The 14,046-nt window shown below is 45.4% G+C and overlaps 1 protein-coding gene across 2 annotated transcripts in view; it reads left to right on the forward strand.

The window, feature by feature from the left end:
* ETV6 (ETS variant transcription factor 6) overlaps positions 1-14,046 on the forward strand; it is a 240,274-nt gene that overhangs the window by 186,236 nt on the left and 39,992 nt on the right. For both annotated transcript variants that reach the window (XM_082665318.1, XM_082665319.1), the window contains exon 3: positions 2,781-2,945. In XM_082665318.1, coding sequence (XP_082521444.1) covers positions 2,781-2,945 — 165 coding nt within the window. The remainder of the gene's footprint in view (positions 1-2,780; positions 2,946-14,046) is intronic.

Consider the following 14,046-nt stretch of genomic DNA (forward strand, 5'->3'; position numbering starts at 1 on the left):
CTATATTCCCCCATGTTGTACAATACATCCTTGAGCCTCTCTTACACCCAGTAATTTGTACCTCCCACCCCCCGACCCCTATATTGCATCCCCGACCAGTGGAAACCACTAGTTTGTTCTCTGTATCTGTGAGTCTGCTTCTTTTTTGTTATATGCACTAGTTTGTTGTATATTTTAGATGCCACATACAAGTGATATCATTCAGTATTTGTCTTTCTCTACCTTATTTCACTTAGCATAAGGCCCTCCAAGTCCATCCATGTCCCAAGGACCTTTTTTTTTTTTTTTTTAATGTTATTTTATTTTTGGCTGCATTGGGTCTTCGTTGCTACAGGCAGGCTTTCTCTAGTTGTGGCGAGCGGGGTCTACTCTTCGTTGCAGTGCATGGGCTTCTCATTGCGGTGGCTTCTCTTGTGGAGCATGGGCTCTAGGCACGCAGGCTTCAGTAGTTGTGGCTCGCGGGCTCAGTAGTTGTGGCTCGTGGGCTCTAGAGTGCAGGCTCAGTAGTTGTGGCTCACGGGCTTAGTTGCTCCGCGGCACGTGGGATCTTCCCGGACCAGGGTTCGAACCCGTGTCCCCTGCATTGGCAGGTGGATTCTTAACCACTGCACCACCAGGGAAGCCGAGGACCATTTTTAATAGGCATTGCTTCTCGGCCCAGTCAAGAGTCCAAAACAAAACCTTGAATTCTTTAGTGGCTGTGTTTATCCTAAAGATCATAGAGCAGTAACATACTACACGTTATTATTTTACAATGCCCCTTTCTTCACGTGAAAAAAAAAATCATAAAACTTAAAAAACAAGGAAAAAACTCTCAATGCCCATCTCTAATTATTTCAGTGCCCAGAGTGCTTTATTGGTGCCCTACACGGTGGACCAGTTTCAAAGAGACTTCCCCAGAGTCCAAGGAAGCCAGCTGCCCTTCTTTAAAACTAGACTTTGCAAATAAGCCAACTGCAAGACAGAGCCAGTTGTCATGCCCAGAGGCCCTGGATCTTCTCAAGGGCATCTGAGCCATTCCATTCCCCAGTCCACCCGGGAGGAAAAGCAGCCCATCCAAATAGACCAGACAGTGCTTTGTCATGCCTGACATAAGGATGAAAGGTGCTTCTTTCCAGGATCAAACTGAAGGACACTTGTCAGAGCACACACTTGGCGTCTCCTTAGCAAGCTGGAGTAACTAAATAGAGAGACTGACGCTCCTCTTAGCAAACACTGATTCTGTTGTATTTGAACTATTAATTCATACGATATTTTAGAGAATAAAGCACTCTTGAGCATCTAGCTTCTTCTAACCCCTCAGTTCTCAGACAGCTTGGTTTCAGGATTTCTTTTGATTCTTTAAAATTATTGAAGACCCCAAAGAGCTTTGCTCATGTGGCTTCTATCTATCTATATTTACCATATTGGAAATTAAAACTGAAAATTTTAAGTATTTGTTATAATATATATAAAAATATTGCTTAACTCACTGAAAAATAAGCCAAGTAAATGTTAACATAAATATATATTTATGAATATATTTTCCAAAACCAAAAAAAATGAGAGTGGCATTCTTTGTTTTACGTTTTTGCAAGTCTCTTTAATGTCTAGCTTCATAGAAAATGGATGGATTCTCATGTCTGCTGTCATATCACATGCTGTGTAGCCTCTAGAAAATTCCACCATATGCTCATGAAGGAATGAGAATGAAAAAGGCAGAGATAACCTCTTAATATTGTTATGAAAAGAGTTTTGACTTCATAGACACCCTGAAAAGGTCTTGGGAACCCTGAAGGGTCCCTGGATCACACTTTGATAACGACTGCTCTAAACCACTTGAATGATATGTCCAAGATTTCCCGCAACTGCAAAATCAAATAAAAACAGATTCACAGTCAGGCTTCCAGACAGAGACCCAGCCCGAGCCATCCTCTCAGCTCCCTTTCACCCACTCCTGTCCGACTCAGACTTCAAGTACCACCCCTACCAGGAAGTTCTGACATCAGCAAGTACAGTAAACAGGCGAGAGACCTTTTATCCTTACCTTGCCCTCTCATTCCCAGAGGCTCTAGCCTGATAGCTTCCCAGAGGCGAGTGCGTTGCTCTTCCTGGAAGAAGTTTCAGGGAACACTTCATTATTTGGCATCTCTGGAAGGTCAGGCCCCGCTCTGGAACATTCTCACTTTGAAAGGACGCTGGGCTACAATCAGATCAGCTCTGATTCTTTTCTTTTTTTTAACATCTCTATTGCAGTATAATTGCTTTACAGTGGTGTGTTAGTTTCTGCTTTATAACAAAGCGAATCCAGTTATACATATACACATGTTCCCATATCTCTTCCCTCCTGCGTCTCCCTCCCTCCCACCCCAGCGCTGATTCTGAAGTCACCTCCAAAGCACATTGACATTTGTCATGACTCTGAGCCCCCTCAGGTGCTTCAGGTCCACTCCACAGCTGCACCTTCAGGGCAGACCAGGAATCCGGACACCCCTGGAGCTGCGGCCGGCCAAGGAAGGACAGGGCTGTGAGACCTACGGTTCCTTAAAGACATAAAAAGGGATTTTTCCCCCCCATTTTGCCTCTAAATAAAAAGTTCATTTGATATCGCACTTTGCCACTCATGAAGCTTGGGTTTTACCTGGAATTCAGAGCGGAACCTAAGGGCTCTTCGGATACGGAGACTCAATTTCATTAACCATTCGGAAATCTTTGCCCTTTATTTCAACTGTCTAACTGACAAGACCTTTTTTTTCTCTCTCTCTCTCTCTTTTCTTTCTGCCTTGCTGTCTCTCCAACAGGCTTGCAGCCAATGTACTGGAGCAGAGATGACGTAGCCCAGTGGCTCAAGTGGGCTGAAAATGAGTTTTCTCTAAGGCCGATTGACAGCAGCACGTTTGAGATGAATGGCAAAGCTCTCCTGCTCCTGACCAAAGAGGACTTTCGCTACCGGTCTCCTCATTCAGGTGAGGGTCTGGACTCCGGACCCGGGCTCAGCCTGGAATGTCTGGTAGCCAGAGTTGGCCTTTGTCACCACTTAGCCTCCCAAGAGATCTCCACATCGTCACCGTGAACGCAAGGACAGTGACCCAGCTTAGTAGAGGACAGATCCTGCTGACGTAGGCCAGTTTGAGGGGAGAAGAGGAAGAATTTCCAGGACCGGGGGAAACTTTTAAGGTTAGGAGAAGTAACCCAGTTCGGACCTATAGACCCTGGTACTTAAGGGATCTCATTGCACCACCAAATAAGGAAGAAAATGCATTCTGACCCTCTCTCTCTGCCTTGCTTCTGATTCTGAAGACTTTTACAAGAGATGCTTGAGCGTGAGTGTAGATTGCAAACTGCTCAGTTAAAAACAAAGACAGGAAGATTTCGCTGGCGATCCAGTGGTTAAGACTCCACACTCCCAGTGCAGGGGACGTGGGTTTGATCCCTGGTCAGGGAACCAAGATCCCACATGCCGCGTGGTGCAGACAAAGAAAACAAAAACCAATAACAAAAGACAGCAGAGGCAGGGGAATGAGCACTGCTGAGGTAGGAGGAGTAGAAAAGGAAAGAAGAATCAAGGGAACGAGAGAGAAGGGCTGGGAAAGGTGGAGATCCTAGTAGCCCAGGCAAGTTTAGAAACAAATGCCCGGGGCTTCAAGTGATTTCCTTTAGAAGTACTGAATTCTTTGAAGTAATGCATCTTGTAGCTTGTAGAACCCCTGAAAAATACAAGCAACGCATCTAACGAGAAAGATTTGTCAAAATAAGGGCTCCTGAAGCCACATGGGAAGGTTGCATTCAGTAAGGAGCTTTTGTACCTGCAAAGTGTATTCCTGACGTGGGGAAGGTTTCAAATATACTTTCCAACTTCATTTCTCACACTTGATGGGTATTTTGAAGTAGAGATTTGGGAACTCCATATGTCCAAGGGGAACTTTGGTCTCAGGTTTCTGCCTCTTGAGTGCAGTTATTCAAGGACTGATGGGCCCTCCCTCTGTCAAGTCTCACCGCCAGCCCCACTTCGATGCAACTCGTCTGGCAGAGACCGTGTCTTCTTGACTGAGGGCAGGGGTCCCACAGGAGGTCTGTGCCCAGCTACGTTTACCCCGATTTACTCCTGGAGGCTGGCCGGGAGTTAATACACTAGCTAACCGCCACGAGGAAACAGCCCCATCACAGAGGGTAAGATAAGGGTGTGTATGGAACAGTATCGCCCCAGCTTTTCCCAATTGCAGCAGAACCGTTTATATGAGGAAATGATAAAGGGGAAGGTTCCCCCAGAAGTATAGATGTTAATGGAAACTTGAAAACTTAAATCAAGGCTGAAAAACAGATCATTGCTATGGTTTTATAAGGGACACAAACCTACCTGAAACATTTGGTCTTCAATCATTGATTCTTTCTGTAGCCTCAGAACAAGAAAACCATCAAACAATGATATAAATAAATAAATAAAACTAACCTAAAAGGAACCTCGATAGTTCCTTTTAATTTAATGCAAAAACACTTCCCTTTTCTGTTCCAGTGGAAACTCAAAGATTATACTCAAAGGGGCAAAGTTACCTATCTGGAGGAAAAGAGCTCTGACTCTTTAGGGTTCCGGAGAAATTACTCATGTCAGGCAAACAGAGGAAAACATAGTGATGTGTTTTAACTTGATTTGACTTAGACTTTGTAAATCTGCCTTCCCCCCACCATATCTCAGGCGTTCCTTTTTGTTGCTGATTTATTTTTCTGTCCGGTGACCTCTCAACTTTCCTTGTGAAACTAGTTTCTCTCTGCTCAAAGCTGGGAGCGAAGATACACAGAACCTGTCAGTACGCCCTTGCCACTTTGTCAGGTCTTTGCTGGGTGGGCCACGTGGGAAGCTGGACAGGAGCCTGCTGCCCAGTTGGAGCCAGGATTGCACTGAACCTGAAGGCGCAGGGAGCTGGGGAAGGAGAGAGCAGAGTCGGGTGGGTCTCAAGAAAGCAGGAGTGAAGTTGGTCTGGGACGTGAAGGATGGAACTGAGTGGGTGGGTCACTGGAGCAGCATTAACTTAGTGTGTTTGGGCGGCGGTAAGGAAGCCCCCCTACGGATGGAAGAGGCAGCATGAGGCTGGTGCGATAGTCGGGGCGTGGTGCTGTAGCCACGGTTGGGAGGGGGCAGTAGAAATTCATTCCGTGAGTGTTCCCTGGGCAGCTCCACATCAGAGGACGGAAATTTGGGCTGAAGGACTTGAGAGATAGAGATGACTTCCAGTTGGGTTGTCCAGTGAGGCTCAGTGGTGTGGTAGTGGAGCCGGACTTTGAAAGCTTTGAAAGGTGAGCAAGCGGTAGTTAAGGAAAGGTGTCGAGGCCAGTTCGTGTGGGGGAGGAACTCAGAGAGGAGGCCACGTGAGCTAGACACTGTTCATCGCCACTCATCCCCGCCCCCTCACCTGTCTGCTTGCCTCTTCATGTCTCAAGTTCTGCTACTTTCTCCAGGAATGCTTTCCCTGGCTCCCATCCCTGCATCCCTGATTCCACCCCACCTTCCTTTCCTCCACCTCTCCCCACCTCGGTCTGGGTCCTCTTTTATCTCAGAGCATTTCCTAATTCTGTCATGGCCCCTGACACACACACACACACACACACACATACACACACACACACACACACACACAGACACGCGTCACACACTGTGTTACATGTGATTGTTTTCTAATCCGTATCCTCTCCTGGAGTAGAGAGTTCAGTTTGGACAGGGCTGTGTCCTGTTAAGCTGCCACGTCTCCAGCGTCTAGTGCAGCATTCAGTCAGCACTCAATAAATATGGGTTGAATTATGACCCAACCTGAGAGTGCCTTAAAGCCCAGGTGAAGGAGATTGGATGTTATTTTGCAGGTAATGGGAAACCACTGAAAGGTTTTGATCAGGAGAATGATACGATTGGAGCTCTCCCTTTGGTGTAGACGTTTGCCATCAGTGCATAGGGTGGATTTACTGGGTCGCTAAAAGCAGGGAAGCTAGATACAGTGCCATTGCTACGGTCCTCATGCAAGGTGCTAAAGGCCAGAAGAGGATCAGTGACACCAGAATGATACTACTTCCGGCACTTTGGCCAAGCGATGCCAGGACATCCAGGAAGATGCGTCCTGTTCTGCAGAATCTGAGACAGGAACCAGGCCAAGCTGGGAATAATCATTTTGAGTATCATCCGCATTACATCAAGCTGAGCATAACTTTACACCGTAGGTAATTTAATTAAGGCATCAACCGGAAAGCCATGGACAGAATATCAAGGTGATACCTGCCAGTAGAGGCCATAAGAAAACTTATCACAAACAGGGGAGAATTGTCAGAGGGATTGGAAGACAGAACTAAGTAGGAGTTGAGAAGACCCTTCCCATGAAGTAGCCAGCCAGCAGGGTGATGAGGGCGTGATATACCTGCTCACATTCTCCTTAGACAGAGACAAGGTATAAATAGAAAACCTTGTTTCTCTCTCAGGTGTAACATTTGGTACTGCTGCTTCTGATGTGGGCTTTGCTTTTGCCTTTGGTGTAGATGTCGTGAGGCCCAGGTTCTACACGTGGCTCTTCCGCAGATCACATCACCTCATTTGCCCTTATTTTCCTCATCCATAAAACGGGATTTTCAGCAAGGGGATCCTAAACTCCCTTCAACTCTGAATAGGTCAACCCAGCTTCAGCCACTGAAAGTGTTCAGCTTCCAATAAACATTACAACTTCCCACCTAGGGGCAGTAAATAAATATTCAAGAACTTGGTCTCCTTCGACCTGTATACCTTGTAAAACCTAGACTTCACCCGGTTTTTTCCTGTCTTTCCTTGGATCTTTTTTGCTGCCTACGACAAAGCAGCAGCTTCTCACTAGTCATGGGGCTGCTAGAATGCAGCAAAAGTACCTGGTGGCCGGCGCATCACCATGAATGGATGGTTATAGCTTCCTCCCAGCCACGTTTCCTGCCTGGCCTCACCCAGACTTCTGCTTTCTGTGTTTGGAAATAACATTCCTTGACACTACTCATTCCAGATGTAGAGAGGAGAGAACGGGAGCTCAATGAATTATAATTACTTGAACTACTGAGATACCTTAAGTCAAATATGGTAGCCTCTCTGAACTCCGCATTCTTTGACCAATTTAACAAACCACATTTACCGTGTCCACCTCCAGGACAAAGGTCCTCCCTTTTCAACCACTAGAATAAAATAGGGAATGTACTAGAATGTACTTTAAAATATCATCTCCAAACAGAAGATGTCAAGGTTGAATATAAATGGGGTCTAGTTTTTGAAATAATCTCTCAATCAGAGGATACGACAGGATGACATATTTATGACATCCTCAAAGTTAAGGAAAAAACGTAAAGGAATCTCAGCTTTATAAACTGTCACCCGGACAGGGTAATATTACCTAGTCCTTGAGCGACTAGGTAGTTACCATATTAAATGGTCTGGGATGATTTAAATTCAGAGGGATTTCACTGAATTTTATGAATTCAATGAATGTCTTACAATGAATAACTCCGTGTTTCTTGACCACCTTGAGACTGTGAAAACATATTAATAAGACGGAACAGACAAGTTAGCACTGATACTAACTTTTATTTAGAGTTGTTCAGGTGGAACGTATTTATGTATCCATTATTTAAATGAACAAAAAGTTATTAATTTAATTCATGTTAGACTTTCTATCAATGCTAAAAAAAAAAAAAAGCGAAAAGCAAAACAAACATATTTTCAAAGTTCCTTCAAGCCAGTTCAGCAAAAAGTGAATTGGGGTTTTACTAAGTAAATCAGTTTTTCCCGTACTGCGGTGCGATGTTACAAACCTCTCCAACCCACCAGAACCTTTGACTTTGGAAATACGCTTTGCTTGTGATCTTCAAATATAGTAAAATTTCTTTGAAATTTCTTTAAAGTGAAAATAGCAGTCTTTATCTACATATAGTTCCTTGGAAACCAACTTGCCTATTAATCTCTATTAAGCAATGGTGGGTGGTTTGCTGAATTGAGTAGCTGAATCAACGGGCTGTTTTAGACTCAAGTCACAGGGTCTGAGGCCGTGGGTCACAGAGGGGAACGTTAGCCCTGAAGTGTGGGAGTTCCAGCAGACATGACCCTTGACTGAAGACACGCAGAGTGGCTTCTTTCTTCCCTTGCTGTGTCCTGGAGCAACACAAGCGAAAAATATGTGTATTACCCATCGGAGAAGTGCTTAGATAAGTCAGTTACAGGAAAGTCACTGCATTTCTTAGAACTTAGGTTATCCTGGCAGTGAAATGGTGGCGATAACTGAACTTTCTGCTGTACAGAGTCATATTTTAACATGTAAAACATGCAACACGTCCTTTAATTAACAGTGCATACTTATGGGATTTAATCCCATACTTATGGGATTTTCTCACAAGCTTATTCTTTGCTTTATCTTACCTTATATTCTGTATCCAGGTAAAGGCAGTTGTCTTACTAGATGTCTTTTCTAAGTGATTTATTCTCCTCTTAAATATAATATTCAAATTTTCCCACAACCTGCTCCCATTTTTTCCCTAAGATCTCTGTGTCCAAGACATAGATACCAACTGAATTTCACATATTTGTTCCTAAGTAAAAGAGTAGGTTTATTTTTACGGTCACAGAAGGCACTCCGCATTACATTAAAATGTTTGTAATTCAAGCAGCCTACAAAAATGGATTGAATGGAATGCTTGGAAACTAAGATAGAGCGGAGTTGGAAAGCCAGGCCATCCCATGATGGGAATGTTTGTTAGGCCACCAGTGGGATCCCCCAGGCCTGCGTCTGCGTTGGTGTTTTCACTGTGGAATTTATGATGAAACTGAAGGAGCCGAGGCCTCGGACTTCACTTTGAACCTATCACAGGCAGAGAGGACCGGCAGAGAGAGTTTTCCCTGACAAGTCTGAAAAGTGTCCCTCCCACACTGTGCCTGCTTTCATTTACTTATTTATTTTTTAAAGAATTGGTCAGAAGGAAACTAAAATCTCTGAATAAAAACGGAAGAGAGAGACAGAGAAAAGAGAACAGTTTGCAGATGTAAGAATGTGTTACTTTAGATAATCTTCGTAGGAGGAGGTGTACATAGTAAATCAGCACCAGAAAAATGCAAATTTCCAATAATGTGACGATTCTGCTTTAAACCTACTGAACCCAAGAAGTTAAACGATGTGAAACGCCTGGGGGAGAGGCTCTGGACAGTCTTGAAGATGACGCTCTGCACTGGTCCCCGTCTCCTGCAGCACAAGCCGTGTATAATAAGAACTTGAAAACTAATCAAACGCTTTCACTGATGACACCATTTTAGGAAAATATTTGAAGGAAACAATCCAATAGAGGGACAAAAAAGATGCCCTTAGCAATTCTATTTATAATGGTAAAAACTGGAAATGCCCAAGCCACCCCCGACAGGAGACTTGCTGTAAAAAAAGTGCGGAGAATATAAATATAGAGGATACACTGTAGCTTTACGGCCATTCATTGAGTCACTTATTATTTCTTCAGTAGATCACACAGGGCCTTGCGGATCACGTTCGGCACTTTACATGTTATTTTAAAGACAGGTAGAAGCCATTCAGGGTCTGAAGCAGAGACTGGCATAATGAAGTACAGAGGTGAGAAGTAGGATGTAGGGCCGTCGGCATGGCTGGTAGGTAGGCGCAATGGCGGTGACTTAAACTAAGATGAACCAGCAGAGAAAAGGGGGTGATTCAAGCAGTATTTAGAAGGCAGAGTCTATAAGTCTTGGGGACCGATTAGATGTTGTATAAGTGGGAGAGAGGTGTTAAGGATGAGTGTCGAGTTTCTGGCCCAATCAGGTGGGCGTTTACTGCACTAGGAAACACCACGTGGGTTGTAAAGGCGTTTATGTCAAACACATAAGATGCGCGGTGCCCGGGTGGCATGCAAGAGGATGTATGTAGGAGGTAAGTGAAGGTTCTGGAGTTGAGGAGGTAGGTCTGGCTGGAATAGATTTAGCATAGACAAGCTGATTGAAGCCATGGGAGGGGCTGAGATTACCCAGGGAGAAAGATGATGGGAGATCTGGGAACCTTAAAGGTTGGGGAAGGAGGGAGAGCAGAAAGCCAGGAGACGGAGGAATGTCTGAAGCCAAGGGGTGTTCTAAGGCCGGGGGGCGGGTGCAGTGACTAGTGGTGATGATGTTGCTGAGAGGCAGCAAGTCCCCAAGTACCATTGCCCTTTGGGTTTGATGACAGTGAGGTGACGTCAGCAAGAGCGCTTTGGAGAGAGGGTTGGAGTGGAGACCAAAGGGCCCTGAGGAGTGAACGGAGAGGGCTGTGGTGATGACAGAGTTGGACAGCTCCTCAGGGAGTTTGGCTGCGATGGGAGGAGGGAAACAGGAACAGCACCCGGAGGGGAAGATGAGGACAGAGGTGTGTGCGTGTGTGTGCGTGTGTGTGTGTGTGTGTGTGTGTGTGTGTGTGTGTGTAGAAGACAGGAAACACTTGAAGCTGCTTAAATGCTAAAGAAAAGAACCCTATAGAAAGAAGTTGAAGGTACATTGTGAACTAGAAGGAAAGAGAAACCATGAACTAGAAATATCTGTATGAAATGATGTCAACTGGAAAAAAATTCCATTCTTATGAATGTGCCTTTATGAAACTTATGCATGTCCTTTAAAGACAAAAATATTGAAGCAGAGCAAATAGTTTCCAGATTTTTTGGAGACACATCTGTTAATAATTATCATAATCACAAGGGGTGCCATCTCCTGAGCGCACAGGAGGGCAGACGTGCGGCTGGCGCATTTGTTCACATTATCTCATTTAATCCTCTTAACAGCCCTGCGGAGTCTGGGCATTTTTCTCATTTGAGACAAAAGAATATTTAACTAAGCCTTGAACTAAGGCTCAAAGAGAAAAGTAGTTTGCCTCAGGGCACGCAGCTGTTGAGTAGAGGAATCAGGATTCAAACCTGGGACTTCCTTGCTCCAGAGCCCAAGCTCTTTCCTCTGAAAGTAAAGAAACTTTGTCATAAAGCAGAAACTAACACACCATTGTAAAGCAATTATACCCCAATAAAGATGTTAAAAAAAAAAAGGAAAGAAACGTAGATATGTTTAACCCCCTAAACAGCATCTTTATGATCTTGGTCATCAGACACTAGTCTTTGCTCAGGCAACTTGCAGCAGTTTTATTCACTCTCGCTACTGTTCGTTTTGAACAAATTGCAAATAAAATCATAGAATTCAGGATTCTTGAAGTCGTTGCCTGGCTTTTAACATCAAGATCACTGATACAAAATTGTATGTGTGTTTAGTTTGTGGGTTTCTCTTCTGTGTGTGTGTGTGTGTGTGTGTGTGTGTGTGTGCACCTAGGAGTATATCCAGGGTTTTGGGGACCTGAAATTTATACTTTGAGGGCACATAGTTCTAGGTTTCCTTTCACGGGACTATACAGATAAAGGCCCCTGAAATTCACTAGCTTTGAGGCAAATCCACTTGTGCATGTACCTGTGGGTACATGAACCATGTGTGTATGCCTGAAGATATATGGAGAAACCAGCAAAAGCTGTTATCCCTTAAACAATAGCCTTGATTTCATTGCTTAGTACAGTAGGAGCATCTTTTATGGTTAGTACGAGTTATTCCTTTTCTGGGAAGACAGAGAAGATTTATCAAGAGTTGAACAGGCCAAGAGTTTTTTGAACAGTGCCTTTGAATTCAGGCCGGTGGTCATTAGCTTAGTTAGATATATAGTGCTATGGCTCGTGCTCTTTATACAGCAGGCAAATAAATATAACTTCTTTTTTATTATTTATTTATTTATGGCTGTGTTGGGTCTTCGTTTCTGTGCGAGGGCTTTCTCTAGTTGCGGCGAGCGGGGGCCACTCTTCATCGTGGTGCGCGGGCCTCTCACTATCGCGGCCTCTTGTTGCAGAGCACAGGCTCCAGACGCGCAGGCTCAGTAGTTGTGGCACACGGGCTTTGTTGCTCCGCGGCATGTGGGATCCTCCTAGACCAGGGCTCGAACCCGTGTCCCCTGCATTGGCAGGCAGATTCTCAAGCACTGCGCCACCAGGGAAGCCCCATAACTGCTTTTTAAATCTGTTCTTTATTCCAGAGATCTCTTTGTTAAGATCACATTTGAGATGTGATCTCTTGTGTATAAGAAGATTTTAAGAATGTAGCAAGAAAACTGAGTATCGGAGGAATCGGGGGCCAGTGGAGATGGAAGAGGATGGAGTGGGGGAGCGTCTTTATTTATTTAGGAAACTGTTGTAGATGGGATGCATGTTCTGTGCTGCTCCAGAGACCAAAACTAAGAACCGAGGTACATGAGATTGCAGAGGAGGCCAGATTCCAACTCAACAGAAGAACTTTCTATCGACTAGAGCTGTCCAGAAATGGTTTGCTTACGTTGTGTCCGGCTACCCATCACGGAAGCACTCAGCCAAAGCTACTTCTTGGCAGGGGAAGAGGAGGCAGGGCACTTTTACTGATCACAAGTTTGAGTCCATCTAGGAAACCTATAGACCTCTCTAAGTCTAAGATTCCAAGCCATTACCAGGCACACACTCTTCCTGCCAATCATACACACATGGCACATACGGTGGGTCGGTTTTCCCCCCAGAGTAGCAATGCGTTTGTGCTAAGCCAGCCACATTCCCCAGCTGAGTTCCTGGTTGCCACGGAAACATGTCTGTGGATGGACTGGTCCAATTGTGGCCATACTCTGCAGTCTTAGAATTAAGTATTTTCTTGGCCCAGGACCCTGGGCCCAGGCTCCCACCCCTTAGCCAGCTATCACAGGTGCTACTTACGAGTGTTACCTTACTAGTTCTTGTGGTTGAGTTAAAGAACTGGCAGAGCTCTGCCTGACCGGCCCCTCTCCAGCTCTCTCGTCCACTCAGAGAGGAGCCTTCTCTGCTGGGCTCCCTTCGCCAGCTTTGGGTTGAGAGGCTGGGGAGAGGCAGTACAGAAGGCCTGGGAGAGTATGGTGCAGAGCACGTATCAGCCCCGCTGCAGGCTTAGCCCAGTGGGGGAATGGCCTCACTTCACCTTGCCCTTTCTGAAGGGGGAACATAACACTGACCATGACCCGGACAGTCTTCCTTTGTTCTCCTGAAACCTCCTTCGGGGTCTACCGGTCTGTCCTAAACCACTTGAATGATATCCATAATAATAGCAGGAACAGCGGTGGTCACACAACAGCTGGTGCTTGCTGAGTTCTCACTGCCCGGTGCTGTGATGAGCTTATTACCCACTTACCTCATCCAGTCCTCACAGGCATCCTGGGAGGTAGATACTGCCAGTATCGCCATTTTCCAGATGAGGAACTGAGGCCTGGAGAAGGTAAAGGGCATCCACTTTGTTGCCTCGCTTTCTCTGTGCACGTAGAGAAATGGAAACAGAAAAGAAAGTGACCTGCCTGCTCTCCAGCCACCATACCCAGAGCTCCTCCAGCCCCCCAAGTGACCTCCAAGGAGGGACCACATGGGACATGCACCAGGCCCTGCTTCACGACATCCTCTTCTGAGGGAGATGTTTGCATTTCGCAGAGAAGTTCAGGGACCTGCTCAAGGTCGCCTGACGCACAGGAGCTGGTCCTCCAGCCCTGGCTGCCGGGCCCTCCCCTCTCACCAGCCCGCATCCAAACCAGCAGAGTCCAACACCCACACACACACTGCATCTGTATTTCCTGGCCTCCCCTTCCAAAGTGGGTACACGAATAACTGACCATTTTTGTTAGTATCATCAGGAACACATTTTTTTTCAGTGTTTTCGTTTTTCTCTTCAGCTACTACCGGTATAAAGCATCGCTCAAACCCACAGGATAGAACCCAGCGTTGTGAGGCCATGTAAATTCGGAAAAGTTCAGGAAGACATTTACACTAAACCAAGACACAAAATGTTGATTAGGGACTTATTTTTGTAAGCGATTAAAATATGAATCATTAAAATAGGACTGTATTTCAGGCTCTGTATCCTCATCTCATCAGAGACAGCATCACCATGACTACTGGATTTGAATTAGATGAGCTCCAAAGCCTTCCCAGCTCCAAAGGCAGTCATGTGTCACGGGTCTACCTTACACAGAACATTTTTAAGTCGGGTTCAGA

The sequence above is a fragment of the Grampus griseus genome (genome assembly GCF_964374135.1).
Source record: "Grampus griseus genome assembly, chromosome: 11".
Taxonomy (NCBI): Eukaryota; Metazoa; Chordata; class Mammalia; order Artiodactyla; family Delphinidae; genus Grampus; species Grampus griseus.